The 13,510-nt window shown below is 45.9% G+C and overlaps 1 protein-coding gene across 1 annotated transcript in view; it reads right to left on the reverse strand.

The window, feature by feature from the left end:
• Positions 1-13,510, reverse strand: part of LOC137436337 (protein mono-ADP-ribosyltransferase PARP6-like) — a 110,707-nt gene that overhangs the window by 12,907 nt on the left and 84,290 nt on the right. Inside the window, exons 15-18 of the mRNA XM_078783324.1 lie at positions 11,769-11,836; positions 11,429-11,477; positions 10,213-10,325; positions 7,918-7,990 (exon numbers count right to left, since the gene is read on the reverse strand). Coding sequence (XP_078639450.1) covers positions 7,918-7,990; positions 10,213-10,325; positions 11,429-11,477; positions 11,769-11,836 — 303 coding nt within the window. The remainder of the gene's footprint in view (positions 1-7,917; positions 7,991-10,212; positions 10,326-11,428; positions 11,478-11,768; positions 11,837-13,510) is intronic.

A 13,510-nucleotide genomic window follows, 5' to 3' on the forward strand; every position in this document is an offset into this window, starting at 1 on the left:
GGTGTTGGAGAGGAGTGTGAGGAGGTATTGGAGAGGAGTGCGAGGAGGTATTGGAGAGGAGTGTGAGGAGGTATTGGAGAGGAGTGCGAGGAGGTATTGGAGAGGAGTGCGAGGAAGTATTGGAGAGGAGTGCGAGGAGGTATTGGAGAGGAGTGTGAGGGATTGGAGAGGAGTGTGAGGGATTGGAGAGGAGTGTGAGGGATTGGAGAGGAGTGTGCGGGATTTGAGAGGAGTGTGAGGGATTTGAGAGGAGTGTGAGGCATTTGAGAGGAGTGTGAGGGATTGGAGAGGAGTGCGAGGGATTGGAGAGGAGTGCGAGGGATTGGAGAGGAGTGCGAGCGATTGGAGAGGAGTGCGAGGGATTGGAGAGGAGTGCAAGCGATTGGAGAGGAGTGCGAGCGATTGGAGAGGAGTGCGAGCGATTGGAGAGGAGTGCGAGGGATTGGAGAGGAGTGTGAGGGATTGGAGAGGAGTGTGAGCGATTGGAGAGGAGTGTGAGGGATTGGAGAGGAGTGTGAATGGTTGGAGAGGAGTGTGAATGGTTGGAGAGGAGTGTGAGGGGTTGGAGAGGAGTGTGAGGGGTGTGAGGGGTTGGCGAGGAGTGTGAGGAGTTGGCGAGGAGTGTGAGGGTTTGGAGAGGAGTGTGAGGGGTTGGAGAGGAGTGTGAGGGATTGGAGAGGAGTGTGAGGGATTGGAGAGGAGTGTGAGGAAGTGTTGGAGAGGAGCAAGGGGTTGGAGAGGAGCGAGTGGTTGGAGAGAGAGGGGGGAGTGGTTGGAGAGTGAGGAGCGATTAGAGAGGCGAGTGAGGAGCGATTGGAGAAGAGAGTGGGGAGCGATTGGAGAGGGGAGCGGGGAGCGATTGGAGAGGGGAGCGAGGCGCGATTGGAGAGGCAAGTGAGGCGCGATTGGAGGGGAGTATGAGGGATTTGAGAGGAGTGTGAGGGATTTGAGAGGAGTGTGAGGGATTTGAGAGGAGTGTGAGGGATTTGAGAGGAGTGTGAAGGATTGGAGAGGAGTGTGAGGGATTGGAGAGGAGTGTGAGGGATTGTAGAGGAGTGTGAGGGATTGGAGAGGGTGTAAGGGGTTGGAGAGGAGTGTGAGGGATTGGAGAGGGGTGTGAGTGATTGGAGAGGAGTGTGAGGGATTGGAGAGGAGTGTGAGGGGTTGGAGAGGAGTGTGAGGGGTTGGAGAGGAGTGTGAGCGGTTGGAGAAGAGTGTGAGGGGTTGGCGAGGAGTGTGAGGGGTTGGCGAGGGGTTGGAGAGGAGTGTGAGGGGTTGGAGAGGAGTGTGAGGAGGTATTGGAGAGGAGTGTGAGGTATTGGAGAGGAGTGTGAGGTATTGGAGAGGGGTGTGAGGAGGTGCTGGAGAGGAATGTGAGGAGGTGTTGGAGAGGAGTGTGAGGAAGTGTTGGAGAGGAGTGTGAGGAAGTGTTGGAGAGGAGCGAGGGGTCGGAGAGTGAGGAGCGATTGCAGAGGCGGGTGAGGAGCGATTGGAGAGGAGAGTGAGGAGTGTTTGGAGAGGCGAGTGAGGCGCGATTGGAGAGGCGAGTGAGGCGCGATTTGAGGGGAGTATGAGGAATTGAACATGTGTGAGGGATTTGAGAGGAGTGTGAGGGAATGGAGAGGAGTGTGAGGGATTGGAGAGGAGTGTGAGGGATTGGAGAGGAGTGTGAGGGATTGGAGAGGAGTGTGAGGGATTGGAGAGGAGTGTGAGGGATTGGAGAGGAGTGTGAGGGATTGGTGAGGAGTGTGAGGCATTGGAGAGGTGTGTGAGGGATTGGAGAGGAGTGTGAGGGACTGGAGAGGAGTGTGAGGGACTGGAGAGGAGTGTGAGGGATTGGAGAGGAGTGTGAGGGACTGTAGAGGAGTGAGGGTTTGGAGAGGAGTGTGAGGGGTTGGAGAGGAGCGTGAGGGGTTGGAGAGGAGCGTGAGGGGTTGGAGAGGAGTGTGAGGAGGTGTAGGAGAGGTTTGTGAGGAGGTATTGGAGAGGAGTGCGAGGAGGTATTGCAGAGGAGAGCGAGGAGATATTGGAGAGGAGTGTGAGGTGGTATTGGAGAGGAGTGTGAGGAGGTATTGGAGAGGAGTGTGAGGAGGTATTGGAGAGGAGTGTGAGGAGGTATTGGAGAGGAGTGTGAGGAGGTATTGGAGAGGAGTGTGAGGAGGTATTGGAGAGGAGTGTGAGGAGGTATTGGAGAGGAGTGTGAGGTGGTATTGGAGAGGAGTGTGAGGAGGTATTGGAGAGGAGTGTGAGGAGGTATTGGAGAGGAGTGTGAGGAGGTATTGGAGAGGAGTGTGAGGAGGAGTGGCATTGGAGAGGAGTGAGGGGTCACATATTATGTGAAATAAATAAAGTGTTCATTACACCATTTTAACCATTTTGTAAAATTTAATGTGCAGCATCGAAATCAAGATGTCCAAATGTCAAACGTTCATTCCCACGGGTGACCCCACTAGTATTGAAATACTTTTGAATGCAGAGAATGAATGGGATGGCAACATAAAGAGTAACCCAGTTTTAGGACCGGCAGAGAAGACAACTGAGAAGGAAGTTGAGGAAGCGATAAAAGCAATGAAGAGTAGAAAAGCGGGAGGGCTGACGGGAGTTGTGGGAGATATGTTGAAGGCAGCCTGGAAATTGCAGTGTGAAGAGAATGACAGAGGTCTGCAATCTGGTGGTGAAAGAAGGCTGCATTCCAGTGGTTTGGGAACTGAGTACCCTTGTCCCTCGATATAAGGGGAAAGGTGACCCTCTGGACTGTGGCTCGTATTGAGCGATAAAGTTATTGGAGCATGGAATGAAGGTATTGGAAAGGGTGTTGGAGAGGAGGATAAGGAAGAAAGTGAAGATTGACGAAATGCAGTTTGGATTTATGCCAGGAAGAGGAACGACAGACGCGCTTTTTATTGTGAGGCAGTTGCAGGAGAAGTACATGAAGAAGAGGAAGAAGTTGTTTCTTGGGTTTGTTGATCTGGAGAAAACATTCGATAGGGTTCCACGTGAAGTAATGACATGGGCATTGAGGAAGTTAGGAGTGGAGGTGCGTGCAAAAGAGCGTGCACAGCTGTAAGGACGAAGGACGGGAACAGTGGTGAGTTTGAGGTGAAGGTGGGAGTGCATCAGGGGTCGGTGCTAAGTCCACTACTATTTGTAGCTGTGATGGAGGTGCTGGCTCCGAATGTAAAGGAGGGTTTCCCGTGGGAGTTGTTGTATGCAGATGATCTGGTGTTGATTGCAGAAAGTATGGATGGACTGAAGGAGAAGATGAACAAGTGGAAGGAATGTATGGAGAGAAAAGGTCTGAAGGTAAATATCGGAAAAACGAAGGTGATGGCAAGTGGTAAAGCATGTGGTTAGGTGAAAAGAACTGGGAAGTGGCCATGTACTGTGTGCAGGAAGGGTGTCGAATTCCATTCAATGTACAATGTGCGCTCAGTGGGTTCATCTAAAATGTAGTCGTTTGAGAGGGTCATTAACCAGTGTGGCAGCTACATTCAAGTGTAAGGTGTGCACAGAGCGAGCTGCAGATGGAGGAAATGTTGAGTTGGATCTTGGAGATGGCGTGAAGCTGGAAGGTGTGAAAACATTTTGTCACCTAGGAGACATGCTGAATGGAGAAGGTGGATCAGACTCGGCAACGGTTGCTGGAGTGAGATGTGCATGGAAGAAGTTTCGGGAACTGAGTGGCGTGCTAACGAGGAGGGGTGTCGATGAAGCTGAAGGGAAAGGTGTATGCTGCATGTGTGAGAAGTGTTATGATTTATGGGAGCGAGACATGGGTAATGAACGTAGAGCAGCAACGAAGGCTGGAAAGGGTGGAAATGCGAATGGTTCGGTGGATGTGTGGAGTATTGTTGACAGAGAGGAAGACAAATGATGAATTGTGAAAGATGATGGGAATTGACCCTGTGATGGATGCTGTGAAGAGAAACAGTTTGAGATGGTTTGGTCATGTGTTGAGGAAGGATGAAATTGACTGGTTGAGAAGAGTGATGGAAATGAATGTAGAAGGAAGTAGAGGACGGGGAAGACCGAGAAAGACTTGGCTAAAGATGGTTGAAGAGGAAATGTGGGCAAGGGGGTTAACAAGGGGAGATGCAGAAAATAGGGCAAAATGGAGAAGATTGTCATGGGGACCGCAAGGCTAACCCCCGCTCTTGCAGGGAAAATTGCCTGAAAATGCCTGTTGTATGGCTGCCAGACCACGTGAGCAATGACATCATAAATTTATATTCTCCAATATAATTGTTGCATAGATCATGCTCAATAAATGTCAAACTAATCAGGCTAAGCGTTGTCCCTGTCGAATTATGACGTCATAATTATGGCACCAATGACGTCATCGTTAACACCACCTATTCCCCATATCGAGTTATTTACAAGGAGCCACGTTTCAACTTTTCCAAAGAACGGTTTTGGAGATAGATCTGCAACGTTTTTCGGTTTTTCCAACATGGTGCCTGCAACACATAACCTGTAACGTCATGATTGTCATTAAAATATTCTCAAGGAGGAGGCGCTCCCATGGTGAAAATTTTGTGTCCATCAGACCAACATTTAATGAAAAAACATTAATAACGATTGGATGGATAAGTGGTATTTGTCGAATTATGTCGTCATAACAAAGGCACCGATGACATCATCATTAACACATCTTATTCCCCATGGGGAGTAGTTGACAATGAGCCAGGACTCGATTTTGTTTCCATGGAGTGGTTTCATAGATAAAGGTGCAAAGTTTTTCCAAGATGGCACCTGTATCATGTGACCTATGACGTCATAATAATCATTAAAATATTCTGCAGGAGGAGCCGCTCGTGTTCTGAACATTTCGTGCCAATCGGACTAACAGTTGCAGAGGATTTTTTTTTTCATACTGATCAGATCAAGCCTTGTACTTGTCGAATTATGACGTCATAATTAAGGCACCAATGACATCATCATCAACATATCTTATTCCCCATGGGGAGTATTTGACAATGAGCCAAGTTTCCATTTTTTCCATTGAGCGGTTTGGGAGACAGAGGTGCAACGTTTTTCCAAGATGGCGTCCATACCACGTGACCGACGTCATAATTATGCATATAAATTTTCTACAGGCGGAGGTGCTCCTATGGTAAAATTTCGTGTCAATCGGACCAACAGTTGCCGAGAAAATGAATTTTAAAAATGCAGACATGGCAAATGGCACATACACAGCACACGTACGCAACTGATTGCTTGATTGTTTAACTCCGCCTTTCGCTTCACGAGCGCAGGGTAACGAGGTAAGAAGGGTGCCACAACCAATCAACTCAATTACACTCACATTTAGGTCTTCTCCAAACTTATTGTTTGAAATCAGCAGTTTGGCTTCCACCCTGATAATTTCACTCTCAACATGTTACTGTTATGATCTCAAGAATGGATTGATGGATTGATCAAACAGAAGCTCAGGACCATCTTTTGGACATTTGTCTGCCAGTCTCGAAGTGAACCTTGCGGTCCAAGCTATCTTTCAGGGGATTCGGAATTTCTTTCTTGACCGATTGGGTTTACTCCATGAAGGCAGGCAGTACATTTCCTTGTATGGCATTCTGTCTTCTACTCAACCTCGACCGGCTGGCATCCCTCAAGGTAGTGTACTGGGCTCAGCTGCGTTCTTGGGATAAAAACAATGGCCTGGTTGCATAAAACCCCCTGAATATAACCTCTGGCTATGGCTTCCCCTCTGCTCCCACCTTTTGTTCAAATGTGTGCTGTACCGTCCACCAAATAGTGAGGACTCCATCTACATCTCGCTGTCTAACAACATGGACCAACTTATATCCACTCATCCCAACTCTCTCTCTTCCTCATATGTGGCGACATCAACTGTTATCATACCAGCTGGCTGGGCATTGTCATAATATCCACAACCAGCCATGGCACCTCAGCAAAGGGCTTCTGCAACTCATTGGGACTGACACAATCTGTCAATTTCCCGACCCAGATCTCAGTCAACGGCACAACATCTCTTCTAGATTTGGTTATGACGAACGTCCCTGCAGGTGTCTGCTGTTCTTCTTGTGCTCCAATCGGTTCATCTTGTCATTTGCTTGTTAAAGTCGATATCTCTCTGGTCATTCACAGACTCCTCAGCATCGACGAGTCTGGAATTTCACTCAGGCCGAACGGCACGGTCTTCAAGCAGCCATCAATCACCTGGACTGGTCTCCCATCTCTCCTACCCCTGGGAATTCTTCCAAAGCAAACTGCTCTCTCTCATGCACAGATTTATCCCATCGAGTCTTCAGTTGTCATATCACACTGGACACTCCACTTTTAAACTTCCTGTCCCATTTGTACACCTGCTGCAGCGATAAACAGATGCAATATGGTGATGCATGTTTATCGCTGTAACAGGTGTACGACTGGGACAGGAAGTTTAAAAGTGGAGTGTCCAGTGTGGCATACGCTGCTCACTCGAGCCGGCTTCACACAGTGGACACACCAGAAATGGTTGCAGAAGTTGAGCGCGTGCTAAGGGAAAACCGTCGCATTACGCTGAATGAAGTGGTCTCTGAATTGAACATTAGCCATGGTTCAGCACACCATATGATTCACAGCGTGCTGGGGTTCCACAAAGTGTCTGTAAGGTGGGTGCCGAGACAACTCACACCCGAACTGAAAGAACGGCGAGTGGAAGCATGTGAAGAACTTCTGCAACGTTACGAAACAGAAGGCGACGCTCTCTTACAGCGCGTAGTGACTGCGGATGAAAGCTGGGTCCACTACTTTCAGCCAGAAATGAAGAGGGCAAATACAGAGTGGCGCCATTCAACTTCACCGAAGCCCAAAAAATTCCGCACACAGCCGTTTGCTGGAAAAGTGATGATGCCGCTCTTCTGGGATAGCCAAGGCCCACTTGCAGAGCATAACATGCCCATAGGGACCATAGTCACCAGTGCATCACACTGCAACCTCCTTAAAAATCATCTGAAACCAGCAATCAGATCAAAACGTCGTGTACTACTCACTACCGGTGTTTTGCTGCAGCATGACAATGCTCGGTCCCATACTGCCCGCGCTACAGCTGCAACAATCGAGGACCTGCATTTTGAATCTCTTCCTCATCCACCCTACTCGCCAGACCTCACCCCTTCGGATTACCACGATGAAGAGGACCAAGAGGTGGTGCAGGAATGGCTACACAAGCAGGCAAAAAATTTTTTTTCGACAGGAATCCAGGCCTTAGTAAAGCGTTGGAAAAAATGCATTGAACGCAATGGAGATTATGTTGAAAAATAACAGTTGTTACACACGTACATGCAATAAACAAGTTGTGAAATTTTTTAAAGGTTACTTATTGCCTGCCCCTTGCAGAACATGTCATTCAACGCATTCAAGTCCCACACTCAACGCCATTCCACAAGGATTGAATGGGGAATCATTGAATCTCCATATATGGCGCTACCCTTTGCGTGAAGCACAGCAAGTGTGAAGCAAACACAGAGGATGGCCTGATGATCATCGAGGTCTGAAGGATGGCCACATCCTTGGTGTTCTCCACAAAGCCAAGTCCTCTTTGAACCATCTCATCTCACAAGTATGGAATATACAATATTTTTCCCCAATGCAGGCTGGTGAAGCTGACTCTCTCTTTGCCCCTCAACAGAGGCAATCTCAAGGACTGCTTCCCACACTGTGTATGCAGATTGGAGGTTTTGCTGTCCCATCCCATCTCTGCTCCAATGTTTTCCAATTATTTATGAAACCTAATGGAATTGGTATTTATTACCGGGGAAATGTGCATTATTTTCACCAATCTCAAACAGCACATCTTTAACATGGACGTCAAATCTCACAGAACAGCCATTGTAGTAATATCCACAACCAAGCACACAAGTTGGCCTTGCACAATAAACTTGCAGATTACTACTAGCCTCATGACGTATTTACCTCAGGGTTGGTGCCAGAAAAGTTCAACAGGCCTTGGTGAATAATGTCATGCCAGTTCCAAACTTTTGATCCACTGGAGGACAGAAACAGTTCACATCAGGAATAAAACACAGCAGTCACTATAAGCAAAGAACGTGTACATATTACTGCAGGTTGGGAACACACTGCATTCATTCTGATGAATGAGTGAAGACAAGTGTTTAACATCTAATATATATATACATATATATATACACAGTCACGTGAAAAAGTACACCCCATGTAAAGTTTTGACTTTTTCAACATATTTTAACACACAGCTATTTGATCTTCATTTCAACAATATTGATAGATAAAGGTGATATAATATGACAAATATCATGAAACATTTACATTTTGTAGTCCATTTTGTAGTACCACTTATCCATCCATCCAGTGAAATGCCAGACTCGTTGGCAATGAGGCAGCTCTCTGAGATTATCCAGAGAGATGTTGACGTTCATAATCATATGATCAGATGAAGCAATTGGGGCAGAGAAAGAGCAGGAGACATTTGCGAGGAAAATTTGACAACCAAGTCCAGAAGGGAGGATTTGTCATGGTGAGAAATCCGGGTTGGAAATTTCACCGAATGAGTCGGTCCCATGGAGTCACAGAAGTCCTTTGCTGAAGTGCCATGGCTGGTGATACAGGTACCAACAGCCAGTTACAATTGAAATAATCACATATGAGGAACAGAGAGTTGGGATTAGTCGTTAAACATTGGTCCACATCTGAGAGAGAGATGCAGATGGAGTTGTCACTGTTTGGAAGACGGTACAACACCCAGAAAAATAAGAGAGGTTGGAGTGAAGGGAATTAGACTGTAGTGGAGAAGAATAACAACACACAAGGGATGCCACTGATGAAGAAATAATGGCAGTGAAGCATTTAAAAATGTTTTAAAACCTGTATTATAAAAGGAGCCGTGTCGGTCTGTTTGTTGTGTTATAACTTGAGAACGGATTAACGGATTTCAATAAATCCAACTACAGTGGATCCAGGTAACTCCCGGGAGTGTTTGTGATCCAAAATTATTTTCTTATTTTTTTTTATGGGTACATGGACACGCGTGTCAAAACTGCAAATGCCAACACGTGACGTTAGTTATCCATCCCTGCACGGAGAGCAGGATCTCCGAGGAATCCTTTTTTTTCTTCCCCCATAGATTAGCCATCACAGCAAAGATTAGTATTTCCGTCAGCGAAGCAACGGGTCTTATATTCTTGCACTCTTAAAAGAAGAAGCGTTTGCAATTTTACATTCAATGAAGTTTCAGTTTGGAGATATTAAGAAAAGCAAGATATAAAGAATGAAGTACAGGCATGAGGAAATTCCACTCCATGAGCAGATTTGCGAATGAGGATGAGTCATAAATTCATCATATTAATCCTCAAAACCAAACGGAACTGGACGCAGTGGAAGCAAACACAGTCTCCACCTCCCCAGAAGTTCAAGTGGACATCGCCTTCGAAAGTTCATGGCCACAGGTTTGTGGGACAGTGAAGATGTGTCCAATCAAATCAATGGTGAGTACTGTGGTGAGGATGCAGAGGCTTTCCCAACCAAACTGCCCACTTTACTCTGGGTCATGGAATGTCGACCATTGTCATGAAAACTTGTTGATTCAGTCCCCTGAACTGCCACGTGTTAAATTCATTGGGAACTATTTGAAATATAAAAAAATTAAGCTATTGATGGAGCTACTGATGGAGCTACTGATGGAGCTACAGGAGCGACTGATGTTGTTTTCTATGTTAGGCCTCAAACCGGTGTTATGTTAGGCCTTTCCCTTGTGGTCCCCCTGTACTGTCTTTCCCTCGCGGTCCCCCTGTGCTGTCTTTCCCTCACGGTCCCCCTGTACTGTCTTTCCCTCGTGGTCCCCCTGTGCTGTCTTTCCCTCGTGGTCCCCCTGTGCTGTCTTTCCCTCGTGGTCCCCCTGTGCTGTCTTTCCCTCGTGGTCCCCCTGTGCTGTCTTTCCCTCGCGGTCCCCCTGTGCTGTCTTTCCCTCACGGTCCCCCTGTGCTGTCTTTCCCTCGTGGTCCCCCTGTGCTGTCTTTCCCTCGTGGTCCCCCTGTGCTGTCTTTCCCTCGCGGTCCCCCTGTGCTGTCTTTCCCTCGCGGTTGTCAGCTCTTTCACGAGCCTCGATTCAGTATTTAAAAAAAAAACAAGAAAAAAGAAAAAAGAAAAAAAAAACATTCTGTACACCACTCGCATAAGCAGGTACATTTCGTACATAATGCAATAAAAAAATACAGATCGACTCTTCATACTTACTGGAAGGCAAAGGCACTCCCATACATTCTTCTTGCTGAACAAAATTCAGCATCTCTTTCACTCGGAGCGGTGAGGAACAAAAATTGATTCCGTGTCCTCATGAAGCCAAGTTTCTGTGGAAAGATTGACAGACAAAGACATGTGGAGAGAGAGATGGAGGAGACAGATAGATATGGAGAGAAAGAGAAAAACGTATTAAGCGAGACAGAAACACAGGTACAGAGAAACAAATATGAATGGGCAAGGCCATTCCTTTTCTCTCATCAATCATTTGACAGAAAGTACAAATTACAATGTAAGAATATGATTCTAAACGGCGTCGTCCGGGCGTCCGTCAACTTTTGGTTTCCGCCAATTTCAAGCAGAACGGCTCCTCCGATTAAATCCATTTTTGCAGTGTGTGTTGCGGTTGAGTAAAGGAAGGTTCCTTTCGAAAATGGGCACGCTGCGATTTTCAATACAGCCGCCACGGCAGCCATCTTGAAATTGGTTTCCGTCAATTTCGAGCAGAATGGCTTGTCCGATTAAATCATTTTTGCAGTGTGTGTGACAAATTGTGTGTGTGTGTGTGTGTGTGTGTGTGTGTGTGTGTGTGTGTGTCATAACAAGTTATCATCAATGCTTCCTTTCACCATGCGTGGGCTGAGGGGTTATGCCCGCTTTGCGGTGCTATTTATTGATTTTGTCATCAAAATGTGATTGGGAGAGAAGATTACTCTCTATGTCAAGCGGCTCTTTAAGAAAGGAAAGCATGCAAAGTTAATGATTAAGGTACACCCTCTTACATGATATGTGCGATTCACCTGCTTGCACATGACAACAGGTACAATTAAGCTCAGTGCAGAAAGTACTCTGAAGATTAGGACGGTTGTATAACAATCACTGAATAGTTTAAATATCAGCTCATCTAATTGCAAGAAGTCATATCACGTGGCCTACACATTTGAGCATCTTAAGATTGTAACAGTTTCAAGTGAGCAAAAACGCGCTACCTGCGCAACAAATACCACATTGACATTCCATTTTTATATTTATTAATTATGCCTGGTTGCTCTTGGCCGTTGAGCTCTACTAATCCACCTTGGTCCACAGAAGAAAAGTAAAACAGGGTATTTGGGTTTTCTTACTGACAATTCAAAATTAAAATCAATTATCCTGTTGCTGATCAAAGTATACAATTCAAGGTGCTGAGAGCATGTTGGAGGTAGTGACTAACCTGATCGACGGGAAGTTTAACAATCGGGATAGTGACGCTTTCAATTACCCTGCAGGAGCAATACAAAAGAATATATACTGAATGCTTCGTCTTACTTGCAACGGGGCAAACCACTAAATGTGTAACATCTGGTGAATGCAATTGCATGTTATTGGTGAAAAGAATGTGGTGGAAATTCACACAAATTCCAAAAAACTTCTCAAAATTCACACAAATTCAGAAAAACTTCTTCAAATTCACAGTAATTCCAAAAAAACTTCTCAAAATTCACACAAATTAAAAAAAATCATTACAACTGGAGATAATAATGAATGCATTGCAATTTGAGATCAAATCTTACCATTTCAGCAGAGGATAGGTCAAAGGATCCTTGTTCTCCAAATGCCGTTTTAATTCCATGGAGGAACACTTAAAAGGAAAATTCAACAAAACAAGACATTTTGTTTTGACAGCATACAATGAAAAATACAATGTAGCATCATAATATGGATCCTCTTTAAAAAAAACGTCATTAAACTTTTCCAGGGGACTTTTGAAACACGTCAACAAAGATGTTTCAAAGCACCACTTGTTGGAAGCTGAGGGATGCAGTGCAGCAGATTTCTCGAGAATAGGTTTCATCTTCACGAAGTTCAGAATGTAGTGCAGTGACTCGTTATTTCCTATGACAAACGACCATGGATGTACTCATTCACGTCTCGGCAACACATGACCACGACTGACCAATCGGCAGAAAATCCTAACAACACTTCTTCTCGCTCCACCTCCAAGGATACGCAAGAAACTTTGGCGTAGGAGGAAGCCATTCGGCAGTCAAGCAGTATCTGTCGGTAAGTCGGTGAGTCAGTCAGTCAGTGAGTGAGTGAGTGAGTGAGTCTGTAAACACTTCAGTCATTATTGCCTGAACCAAACACACAATTTTGATGAAACTTGGCCATAAGATTTTTTTTTTTTTTTTGTATACAAGATCGAGGCTCGTGTAAGAGTTAACATTAATCACAAAAAAAACAAACGGACACATAAAACATCATAAAGGGAGCGGGAGACAAGATGGGGAGAGAGAGGGGGAAGCGCACGAGTGCAACATTTGAGAGCAGGGACATCGGGAGAACTGTGGGAGGGGGAGGGGTTGGGGGGAGGAGGCGTGGGAAGGGGGGTGGGAGTGGAGTGGGAGAAGTATAAAACACATGGACACTGCTCGGACTTCCAGGAAAGAAGTCGGAATTTCAATAAAGTGGATCTAGGCTGAAATTAACGGGGGTAGAAAAGATCAAGGTTTTGGATGGGGGAAGATAACATGGTGGTGAACAGCTGTTTTAAAGACCTGGAGGGATGAGTGGGATTGAAGAGAGTGAGGGAGTTTGTTCCAGAGGCGGGAGAAAAGAGGAATGAAAGAGTGAAGGTGAGCAGAGTCTTGATTTTAGCAGTTTAACCATAAGAGGGTTGCTGGCAGATCTTGCGCGACCTGAAGGAATATTTGGGGGACAGAGCACAGACAGAGCTGGGGGAGCAAGGCCGGAGAGGAGTCGGTAGAAGACAAAGGCCACCAACCTGCCTGCGGTGAGAGAGAGTGAAAGGCCCTCGAAAATTCAAAGTGTGCCCAATTGGTGTTGTGTGGCCAATACAATTAAAGTTTTTACGGCGTAGCTCGTGTGGCAAAGCCGTCTGGAACAGCGCTTGTCTATCTGTCCGGCGTATGTATGTATCTATGTCCCTCACAAACGTCCACCAATCAGAGCTGAGGATCTGGTCACATGACAGGGGGACAGAATTTAGTAACCATTACATTTGCAAATTTTCTAAAAGGAAATATAACAACCTTTTGTGGAATGTTTTTGGGATCCCAGCGGGTGTCGTAAGGTAGGTAGGAGGTTTCAGAAATTCCTCAATGCAATTATGATTTGGAAATGCGATTGACACGGATCTTGCTCCCGAATCCGGAAGTGAACAGATAACGATGGTTCGTTGGTTTGATAATATCTCGATACAATTGTGATTTAACATTATATTTTGATATACTCATACTATAGTGTTAAATTGTGATTGGATTGATGAACTATGCTGTTTGGAATGAAAATGTAG

The sequence above is a fragment of the Myxine glutinosa genome, chromosome 8, assembly GCF_964187855.1.
Source record: "Myxine glutinosa chromosome 8, kmMyxGlut1.1, whole genome shotgun sequence".
In the NCBI taxonomy this organism is placed as follows: Eukaryota; Metazoa; Chordata; class Myxini; order Myxiniformes; family Myxinidae; genus Myxine; species Myxine glutinosa.